The 11603-nt window shown below is 45.1% G+C and overlaps 1 protein-coding gene across 1 annotated transcript in view; it reads right to left on the bottom strand.

The window, feature by feature from the left end:
* RNF10 (ring finger protein 10) overlaps positions 1–10677 on the bottom strand; it is a 50806-nt gene extending 40129 nt beyond the window's left edge. Inside the window, exon 1 of the mRNA XM_037731949.1 lies at positions 10039–10677. Within this exon, the coding sequence (XP_037587877.1) occupies positions 10039–10195 (157 nt within the window). The 5' untranslated portion in view covers positions 10196–10677. The remainder of the gene's footprint in view (positions 1–10038) is intronic.
* Between the last annotated feature and the right edge of the window lie 926 nt (positions 10678–11603).

Raw genomic sequence — 11603 nt, 5'->3', positions numbered from 1 at the left:
GGAGGCGGAGGTTGCGGTGAGCCGAGATCGCGCCATTGCACTCAAAACCAGAAAACAAGAGCGAAACTCCGTCTCAAAAAAAAAAAAAATAAAATAAATAAATAAATAAAAGCGTATTTGATCAGCTTGAGTTATATCCTTTTTAAAAAATGTTTTTCTCTCCAATTATAATACATGTTCAATTCTGAAAATAGGGAAGGATAAAGTTGCCAGTACTCACAGAGCACTAATCCATTAACATTGGTTTCCTTTTAATCTCCATTTTACAAACTTGCCACAAATCTTATACTTTTGATTTGTGACAAATGACAAGCATAGAAGATATCTTTTCTGCTTACTACTTTGAGAGCACTTTTATGCATCCCTAGTCTTCAAAAGCATGATTAATTGCTGTATCCTTGTGTTCACCAAACACTTACAGAATAATGTAACCAACCCCACATTGTTGTACATTTAGGTGGCTTCTAATTTTTTTGCTAGTTTAATATAATAGCATTGGGAGTCTCTTTAGACAGAGGCTTTTGTGATTAATTATGTCAAATTCTCAAAGTGGAATTAGCAGATAAAATATGGTCATTAAAGCCATTTATACATTCTTAGGTTGCTTTCTGAAACCGTTATACCAATTTATTTATACTCTAACCATATAATAATAATTTATGCATTTTATTCATTTAGTTAGAGATGGGGTCTCACTCTGTCATCCAGGCTACAGTGCAGTGGCGCAATCTTAGCTGACAGCAACCTCCGCCTCCCAGGCTCAAGCCACCCTCCCACTCAGCTTCCGGAGTAGCTGAGACTATAAGCACTCACCACCATGTCCAGCTAATTTTTATGTTTTTTTGTGGACACAGGGTTTGCCCTTGTTGCCCAGGCTGGTCTCAAACTCCAGAGCTCAAGTGATCCACCTGCCTCGGCCTCCCAAAGTGCTGAGATTACAGGCATGAGCCACCACGCCCAGCCTATTTTTTCTGTAGAGATGGGGTCTCACTTTGTTACCCAGTCTTATTTCAAACTCCTGGACTCAATCAATCCTGCCTCGGCCTTCTAAACCGTTAGGATTATAGGTACGAACCACCATGCCTAGTCTTTTTTTTTTTTTTCAAAGACAGCATCTCACTCTACTGCCCAGGCTGGAGTGCAGTGATGCCATCTTGGCTCACTGAAACCTCTACCTCCCAGATTCAAGTGATTTTCCTGCCTCGGCCTCCCAAGTAGCTGAGATTACAGGTATGAGCTACCACACGTGGCTAATTTTGTATTTTTAGTAGAGATGGGGCTTTGCCACGTTGGCCAAGCTGGTCTTGAACTCCTGACCTCCGGTGATCTGCCCACCTCAGCCTCCCAAAATGCTGGGATTACAGGAATAAGCCACCGTGCCTGGCCTTTTTTTTTTTTTTGGGACAGATTCTTACTCAGCCCAGAGTGGAGAGCAGTGGCGCATCATTAGCACACTGCAGCAATCCTGGCTTAAGCAATCCTTCCAACTCAGCCTCCCAGCTAGGACAGCAGGTGTGCACCACCACACGGAGCTAATTTTTTCAGACAGGGTCTTACTTTGTCACCCAGGCTGTAGTGCAGTGGCATGATCTCGGCTCACTGCAGCCTCAACCTCTGGGGTTCACGCAATCCTCCTGTCTTCCAGGCATGTACCACCACTCTTGGCTTATTTTTATATTTTTTACAGAGACAGGGTTTTTGCCACATTGCCCAGGCTGGTCTCAAACTCCTGAGCTCAAGCGATCCACCACCCTCAGACTCCGAAAGTGCTGGGATTACAGGCGTAAGCCACCATGCCTGGCCTAAATTTTTAAATTTTTGTAGAGACAAGGTCTCACTCTGTTGCCCAGGCTGGTCTCAAACTCCTGGGCTCAGGTGATCCTCCAGGCTCAGGTGATCTTCCCACCTCAGCCTCCCAAAGTGCTGGAACTGTAAGCATGAGCCATGGGGCCTGGCCCCATTTTAATCCTCTTATAATGATTCGCAACCTGGTCAGTTCATAGCAATCACCCAGATGAGCTTTTAAGGAATTCCTATGCTCAGCCCTCACACTCCAAGATTGATACGATACAAAAGTAACTGTCTGCAGACTTGTAATATTCTCTGAGTAATTTTTTAAATTTAGAAGAAATTATTTCTTGCTAAGTATAATCACCAGCTTCCTATAGCAGGCTAAATAAATTCAAGGTGAAACAACAGCTCAGAGAAAACAAAATGTGAGTTAATAAATCAGAGTCCAAATTTTGAAAGCAACCACTTCATGCTGTCTGTCAACCTCATTGAATAAATGTCATTCTCTCCAAATGTGGCCACCTACAACCTGGAAATCAATCTAAATCATGTGAGATGGCAGCAGTGTAAACAGGACAGACAGTCACAGAAACAGGCTAGGTTCACTCCTAGCAGTTACCCTTAAATCCTGCTTAGGGACAATGACCAGAGTTTAATTTAATGTTATTATTTAAGGCCAGACATGATAGCTCACGCCTATAATCCCAGCACTTTAGGAGGCCAAGGCGGACAAATCACATGAAGCCAGGAGTTCGAGACCAGCCTGGCCAACATGATGAAAGCCCATCTTTACTAAAAATACAAAAATTAGCCAGGGGTGGTGGCACATGCATTTAATCCCAGCTACTTGGGAGGCTGAGGCATGGGAATCATTTGAACCCAGGAGGCAGAGTTTGCAGTGAGCTGAAATCACACCACTCACTCCAGCCTGGGCAACAGAGTGAGACTGTCTCAAAAAACAGAATAAAGTTAGAATTTAAAAACTAGACTTTTACCTACTACTTCAGTTAGCAACAGCTTGTATTAGACATGGCACTAATAGTAACAATCAGAAAGCAAAGTTTCGGTGCTAAGCTTGGTGGCTCACACCTGTTATCTCAACACTTTAGGAAGCCAAAGCAAGAAGATCACTTGAGCCCAGGAGTTTTGAGACCAGCCTAGGCAACATATCGAGACCCCATCTCTACAAAAAATTTAAAAATTAGCTTGATGTGGTGGAACAAATCTGCAGTCCTAGCTGAGAAGCTGAGTTGGGAGGATTGCTTACGCCAAGGTTGAGGCTGCAGTATGCCACAATGGCACCGCTGCTCTCTACCCTGGGCTAGAGTGAGACCCCGTGTAAAAAAAAAAAAAAAAAAAAGCGCGCCGTAGCTCATGTCCATAATCCCAGCACTTTGGGAAGCCAAGGCGGGCAGATCATGAGGTCAGGAGTTCAACACCAGAGTGGCCAACATGGCGAAACCCCATCTCTACTAAAAAACACAAAAATTAGCTGGGCATGGTGGCGCACGCCTGTAATCCCAGCTACATGGGAGGCTGAGGCAGGAGAATTGCTTGAACCCAGGAGGTGGAGGTTGCAGTGAGCCGAGATGGCGCCACTGCACTCCAGCCTAGTGCCTGGCAACAGAGCAAGACTCTGTCTCAAAAAAATAAATAAAAAAACATAAGCCAGGCACAGTGGTTCAAGAGTTCAAGGATCTCTTAAGCCCACAAGTTCAAGGTTGCAGTGAATTATGTTTGCACCACTGTATGCCAGCCTGAGTGATGGAGCAAAAGCTTGTCTCTTAAAAAAAATTTTTTTCAAATAAAGGGAAAATTCAGAGGATGCAAAACCCCAGCTGACTCAGCCACATTTTCTTGCTTTGCTTTCCTTAACTCCACTTCACATCACCTCAAACACAACAGATTTTATAAGGATAGGTATATAAAGAGAAAACATATCACCTCGTTATCCAAGACTGTTTCGGATGATCCTAGACCCTAACTGTTTGACCCTAACTGCTGCTTTCAAGATGCACCTCATGGTTTGCATAGATAAGGTAAAGCCAGATTCTACATGGCAAGGGCTTAAGAAAGTAAACTGGCACTTAGCAAGAGGGCTGTCTTCATTTCCTCACTTATTACCACACTGCCAAGGAAACAGTTTCCTAATGCTTACAGAACTGCTCTCCGATAGACAGTAAACTGCTCATTTCCAAACCACAACTGACCACATCATGATTCATGATTTTAGTTGCTAAAATCAACTCCTTTCTCTCGTCTTCCACTTACCTAAGGGTATGAAGACAGGCATGTCAAGTGAGAGACTGGCTGTTATCTCTAGACCCAGGCAACAGGCAGCTAAAGGTTGAAGGTATGTATCATCAGGCCTGGGACCCAGAGATAAAATTCAGAGCACTATTTTTGAGATGCTTTGTGGACAACTTGCCAGGATATACACGTGAAAAACTCAAGGGTAGAACAGGAGTGATGAGATGATCCACTTTAGATTTTGGAAAACAGAAAAAAAGTCAAGTTCCTGGGAGAAGGAACCGTGGGTAAAGTTTTAAATCTCAGAATGCTGGTTCCCGATCCCAGTTGCACATCAGAATCACTTGCACAGACTTTTAAAATTATGAATCCCCAGGACCCATGGGCCCAATTTAGGCTTAAAGAATCAGAGAGAAAGGTCAGGTACAGTGGCTCATGCCTGTAAGCCCAGCACTTTAGGAGGCTGAGGTGGGAGGATCACTTGAAGCCAGGAGTTCAAGACCAGACTGGGCAACATATTGAGACCCCCATCTCTAAAAAACAAACAAAACAAAATCAGAAAAAATTCCTAGGAAGGAGTCCACTCCTAATTTTTTTTTTAAGTTTCTCACGAGGTCAGGAGGCCACCAGCCTGGTCAAGATGGTGAAACCGTCTCTACTAAAAATACAAAAATTAGCCAGGTGTGGTGGCAGGCACCTGTAATCCCAGCTATTAAGAAGGCTGAGGCAGAATTACTTGAACCCAGAAGGCAGAGGTTGCAGTGAGCTGAAATCGCGATGCTGCACTCCAGCCTGGGTGACAGAGTAAGATTCTGTCCCAGAGGAAAAAAAAAAAATTCCTGAGGAGATTCTGATGCACAGCCACAGCTGAAAACAACTGCCAAGAACTACTGTCGAGACACATTCCAAAATGAAAAGGGTCCAGAGTCAATAAATAAGTGACTTAAAAACTTAACTCAAGGCTGGGTGCAGTGGCTGATGCCTGTAATCCCAGCACTTTGGGAGGCCGAGGAGGGCGGATCACGAGGTCAGGAGATCGAGACCATCCTGGCCAACACAGTGAAACCCCATCTCTTAAAATAAAAAATCTTAACTCAGCCTCTCAGTTGTTCCACATTTCCCTAATGGAAAGGTCTCCACCAAGTAGCAGTAGGTATAGCTCAGCCTTCCCCCATTACCAAATTAAGGGCTGCCAAGTTAAATTACTTGGCATCCTCATTTCTAGCTCTAGCTCTAACAGGTGGCTCAGCCTAGAGGTCAGAATACCAGTCAGGAAGTTTCTGCTGCTGATTCATGCTGTAATCGCAAGCAAGTTGCTTACCCATCGTCCAGAGTAGTTGACAAGCACCTCCAGAGGGGCAACATATGGCCTTACTACAGAATCAACTGACAACAAATTGAATCCAGCTGAAATTAGTAATTCTGAATGAAAGGAAGAGAGAGGTGGTATCAGGAATGATGCACGTGCCAGTAAGTTATCCGCTTGCTAAGTGAGACTACGCAAAGCTTATTGAAAAATACTACCTAGGACTTCATAAACATTTACTTGGGCAAATCACTCTTAACTCTGCTAAGCCTCGTTTTTCTTGTCTGTAAAACAGGACTAATACTCTACCATACTTCCTCATAGAATCATGAGGATTAAGAAAACTGTAAACTGCCTACCATAGTGGCTGACATATAGTGCTATGATTTGAAAGCCTATCATTAATAAACCCAAATCATTCCTGTGAAAAGCACCCACTAGACTTCCAACAAAACCATATAAACCAAGATTCCGGCCAACGGGCCCTGAAATTCTTTTAATTTCTTGAAGTGGTTTTACTGAAGGCTTCAAATCACCTCAATTTTCAAAGCCATTAAAATCTCCAGGTCCATTTACAGGTCAGAGGCATTCTTCAAAGCAGATTACCACTAGTAACCTGGTTTCTGGTACCGGAGTAACAGGAAGAATGCCAGGGCAGTGCCTCATACCACCAACCTCAAAATAACTGCTTCATAATTCCTGACCTTCGTTAACCTCCCTGGCAGTTCTATGTCCCCAGAGGGATGGGACAAAAGCCTGGTTCCTGGCCAGGGTCCATTGTCTGCCCATAAACGGTCTACCTTCTCTTGCCTTTTTTTACTTTGCTACTTCTAAATGACTTTCCCCACTTCCTAACCCACTTTCTCTCCTCTGAGCTATATTCACAGGATATTCACTGCTGAATGTTCTTAGAAATGCCTATTAACACTACTGGAATGAAGTTGTACGAATATAATCAAGAAAAGGAATGTTATATAAATGTTTAGGGCAATTAGCTCAGGCAAAGAAACTGTGGTATGCCACTCCAGCCAGAAAGATCAAGAAAATCCTGGTAGCCAAATGTACCTATTTCCTGTGTACAAATGAAGGGCAAATTAAAACCAGCCACTGAACAAAAATCTCGAGGAAATTAATCATGTAGCTAGGAAGCAAATGACCATTTAGGACAGTTTACAAAATAGAAACCAAACGGCTTTTTTCCACGAGGTAGTAAAGGAGGAGAAAAAAAGGGGACTTAAATATTTGAATGCTGGCCAGGCGCAGTGACTCACGCCTGTAATCCCAGCACTTTGGGAGGCCAAGGTGGGTGGATCACTTGAGGCCAGGAGTTCGAGACCAGCTTGGCCAACATGGTGAAACTGTCTTTATTTTTAAAAAATAAATAAATAAGAAAAAAAATATTTGAATGCTAAAACTCTTGTTCTTTTCACCTTGACAAAAGATAGACAAACTATCTTTTTACCTTAACCTTCTTGCTTTTCATTCAACTCAGTACTCTGTAATGCAAGGTCCTTTCAAAGATTTCCAGCAGAATCAAGTATATGAAGTGTTTAGTTTATGAAATACTGCAGAAATCTTTTGATGGGATTATGCGGAACTTGAGACTACCCTTTTGTTAGAGCAACCATCTCATTAAGAAGTCACCGCATCCGAGTTCCTGAATACTGCTGTAGTAGCCCTGATCTTAGCTGTTATGTTGTCAACATAACAGCTTATGGTCTTAGCTGTTATGCTGTTAGGTTGTTAACATAGCAGCTTAGGTTCAACTTTAAAAATCAGCCAATATCCAAAGTTTCCTCATCTTTTAATCTCCACATATTCTTCCTTTTAATTTGTTCCTAAATGCAAGCAGTAGATTATGGTTAGTGAAGAAGTATGGATTTGGCTACAAAGCCCATCCTTCCTTACTAAGGGAATACACACAGCTAAAGCCAGAAAAGCAGACACTGGCAGTGGCCAACACAGTCAAGCTTTCTAACACACACATTAAACAAAAAACAAACACTGCCTGAGGGCACACCTGTGAATTCATAAAATCTAACAAAGACCCTTTACATGAGTCTTTAAAAAAGTTTTCTTCTTGTTGGAGACAGGGTCTCTGCCACCCAGGCTAGAGTGTAGTGGAGTGATCATGGCTCTCTGCAACCTTGAACTTCTGGGTTCAAGTGCTCTTCCCCCTCCTCCTGCCTCAGCCTCTACACAGCTGGGACTACAGGTGTGTGCCACCACGCCTGGCTCATTTATTTTTTTGCAGGACAGGGTCTCGAACTCCCGGGCTCAAGCAATCCGCCTACCTCAGCCTCCCAAAGTGCTGGGATTATAGCCGCCCTGCCCATTTGAAATGTCAACAACGACAAATATTTGCTTTGGTCAAACTACTATAGAATTCTGTATCATCTTCTTGGTTAATGAGAGTTAATTCCAATATCAACATATTCAAAGTGAAGGACATAGCAGTAAAATTCCTTAAATACCTGTTTGTTGTTTTATTTTGTTCGAGTTGTCACAATTTTCACCTACTGCTAACTAGGAAATAAACAAGGCATTTATTGCAACTGACTAATGAATGTATGACAGTGGCTTAAAGGGGAGCCACAGAAACATAAGTTGAGAATTCAGACAGCTGGAGAACCAAATCCTTAACATACATCTGGGAACAGAGTGCAAAAATAAACTTACTTATCAATTGCTTTGAGTAACAGACCACTCTAAACCAGTTCGAACACTGACCAAAAGGACTGGCTTCCTTCTACCTTTTGAGGGATCTATGGCAAACCTACACATGTGCATAGCCGCAAAATCAGTCCGCATACATACCATTTCCTCACATGGCCCAAAAATCCATACTTCTACTGGTCTCACACCAGGTAAACAAGTTTGCTACATGCAGCAGTGAACTCCAAATGAGTTAGTAAGCCTTACAATTTTTTGTTTGATTTTGTTTGCTTTAAGTCAGCCTTACAGCTTTGTTTAGAGATGGGGTCTCTCTGCCACCCAGGCTGGATAGAATGCAGCGTCCTGATACAACTCACTGCAGCTGAAACTTCCTTGAGCTTATGTGATCCTCCCACCTCACCTTTCTGAGTACACAGGATTACAGGTGTGTGCCACCACACCCAGCTAATTTTTTTTTTTTTCCCTAGAGAGACAGGGTCTTACAATCTTGCCCAAACTGGTGTGGAATTCCTGGGCTCAAGTGACACTCCCCACCTCAGTGCTGGGATTACAGGCGTGAGCCACCACATCCGGTCTCTCTTACAGATTTTTATCTGTTTTAACTGTTTTAAACTGGACCTCCACATTTAGGAACTCCAAATACTTCCCTCTCTGCCACAACATACCCACTGTCGCTGACACCTTCCTATTACTGCTAATGTGACCGAAATACAAAAGAGAGCAGAGACTAACACAAACTTCAAAATAAAATAAACAACATTGGACTCCAATCTCTGCCAACTCCTAACATCCTACCTGTTCAGCTTATTCCTTCCTTAAATATGAACAATTTCACCCCGCTAGACAGGTCAGTGACTAGCACAGTGATAACAGGTAAAAACTTCAGGCCAGGCGCAGTGGCTCACGCCTATAATCCCAGCACTTTGGGAGGCTGAGGTGGGTGGATCATGAGGTCAGGAGTTCATGACAAGCCTGGCCAAGACTGTGAAACTCCCTCTCTACGTATATACAAAAATTAGCCAGGTGCGGTGGCAGACGCCTGTAACCCCAGCTACTCAGGAGGCTGAGGCAGGAGAATTGCTTGAACCCGGGAGGGGGAGGTTGCAGTGAGCAGAGATCACGCCACTGCACTCCAATCTGGGTGACAGAGCGAGACTCTGTCTCAAAAAATAAAAAAAAAAACTTCACCTAGTACTTGGCACATGGTAAGCCCTCGATTAAAGGTAGCTATCATCATTATGGTCATAATTTAATATTGAGAGACTTGATTACAGAAATAAAACCATCCCTGTTAAAGGACAATAATAGTCCAACACACAAAAATAGACGTGTATCTCGTGCAAAATAGACGTCAGATACCCTAAGACCTCAGTTTATTTGTTTTTGCTTTTAAAGTTTATTTAATTCTATTACCTCCACCTACCTTTACAGGTAAGTAAACTCGGGGCACTCACTCACGGTCTGGCAAACTGGGACCCAAAGACTGAATTGATAAGTCTGTGCTCTTAACCCCACACTGAAGAGCCCATTCAATGACTTCCTCTTCGACAAGGAATGGATCTGGGGCCAGATTATTAAATAAGAGATCAAGGTTTGAAAGGCCCTCGGGCCCCACCCACCCGTCTAAACTTGAACACTATCCAATGTTAATTCAACTCTAAAGGGTAGAAAAACGTAGTGGTTTTAGGAGCGTGGACTGATGAGTCAGACAAACCAGGTCTTAAGGCCTGGTGTGAGGCGCGTACTAGCTGGGTGACCTTACTCTTTATCAGTCTTGCTTTCCTCATGTGTAAAATGGGGATTGAAGCAGTTTTGAGTATTAATGTAAACGACCCACAGAAACCACGCAGTACAGCGCTGATTAACATAACTAACGAGAGCCATGGAAAAGGACAGATAGGAGCTATAATAGAAGGTGGAGCCTGTCCCGGGGTAACCCAGCAGACCAGAGAGCAAGGACTCTCCCCAGCCTCAGGGGCAGTCGCCCCCGGCCACTGCCGCAGGCCCGCCCTTACCGCTCTTGGGTTTAGACTCGCCGGCTGGCCCCGCCGAGGCGGAGCGGGGCGGCTGTTGCCCTTTGCTGCTGCCCGAACAGGCGGAGGAGCTGTTGGAGCCGCTGTTCTTGTCCATGTCGGAGGCGGTGGCGGCGGCGTTGGGGGAGCTCAGCGGCATCAACGGGGGCCTCGGCGGCGACGGCGGTCGGAGCGGAGCGGGCGCGGCGGGGACCCAGGCTCATGGCGTTCAGGGCCGGCGGGGGTCGGCGGCGGCAGCGGTTCTCGGTCTTCATGGCGACATTTTTCCCTGTTTCCTTCCTTGGCTTCTCAAATTAGAAAGAGAAGCGGCAGACGGGGCTGTCAAGCCCGGCGGCAGCGGTGATAGAGGAGGAGGAGGAGGCCGGGGCTCGGGAGTCCTGGCCGGGCCTGGCGGGGCGGAGGCTGCGGGGGAAGGGGAGGTGAGGGAGGGTGCGCGAGCCCCGCCGGCCGGCCGGACACGCTCTCCCGCCGCGGGGCAGGGGAGAGGGCTGGCTGTCTTGGTGTCGGGGACAAGTGTCTCCGACACAGCGACGGACACTCGCCCCTGGGCCGAAGCTCAGTTGCTCCGGGAATGGCGACGAGTCGCCAAACAGCATCTCGAAGAACCCGGATGGGCTATATATATATACAGCGGCGGGGGGGGGGGGGGGGGTGAAGTATTCTGGGAAATGTAGTTTTTGCATACATCCGGGGTTCGTAGGGGGTTTTTTTTGTTTGTTTTTCGTTTTTTTCTTTTAATTTCCTCCCGACACACGATCCAACCGCACTGTGAGGGTGTTCGGGATAATGCGAGTTGTAGTTCTCTCCAGGTCCAGGTTTTTTGACTTAGTACACTAAAAATACAGTAACAATAATAATATACACTAACAATAATGTAGCCAAACATTGAAATACCTGTGGAAGTCCTTTCTAGGCTTGTTTGATTTATGGTTCTAATTCCAACGTTAATACCAATTGATTTATGTCCCTTAGTCCATCTCGTATTAGGAATAATAATAATAGCGTTAATAAGGACAATACCTTACATTTAGTATCACTTTACAGTACTTCACACAGTACATCACTTTATTACTCTAGCCTGGCGTGGTGGCACACGCCTGTGGTCCCAACTACTCGGGAGACTGAGGCAGAAACGGCCGGAGACTGTGGTTCATGCGTGTAATCCCAACACTTTGAGAGGCAGAGGTGGAAGGATCCTTGAAGACCAGGAGCTCCAGACCAGCCTGGGGAATATATCGAGACCCCTGTCTCTAAAGAATAATAATTTTTTTTTCTTTCCTCGAGACGGAGTCTTGCTCTGTCGACCAGGCTGGAGTGCAATCGTGTGATCTCGGCTTACTGCTACCTCTGCCTCCCAGTTTCAAACGATTCTCCTGCCGCAGCCTCCCGAGTAGCTGGGATTACAGGCGCCCGCAACCATACCCAGCTAATTTTTGTATTTTTAGTGGAGACAGGGTTTCGCCATACTGGGCAGGCTGGTCTTCATCTCCTGACCTCTGAACCACCCGCCTCGGCCTCCCAAAATGCTGGGATTACGGGTGTGAGAC

This window comes from Cebus imitator, unplaced genomic scaffold (assembly GCF_001604975.1).
Source record: "Cebus imitator isolate Cc_AM_T3 unplaced genomic scaffold, Cebus_imitator-1.0 Scaffold434, whole genome shotgun sequence".
Classification (NCBI taxonomy): domain Eukaryota; kingdom Metazoa; phylum Chordata; class Mammalia; order Primates; family Cebidae; genus Cebus; species Cebus imitator.
The sequence above is the reverse complement of the archived record's forward strand: the minus strand, read 5'-3'. Positions and strand labels throughout refer to the sequence as shown.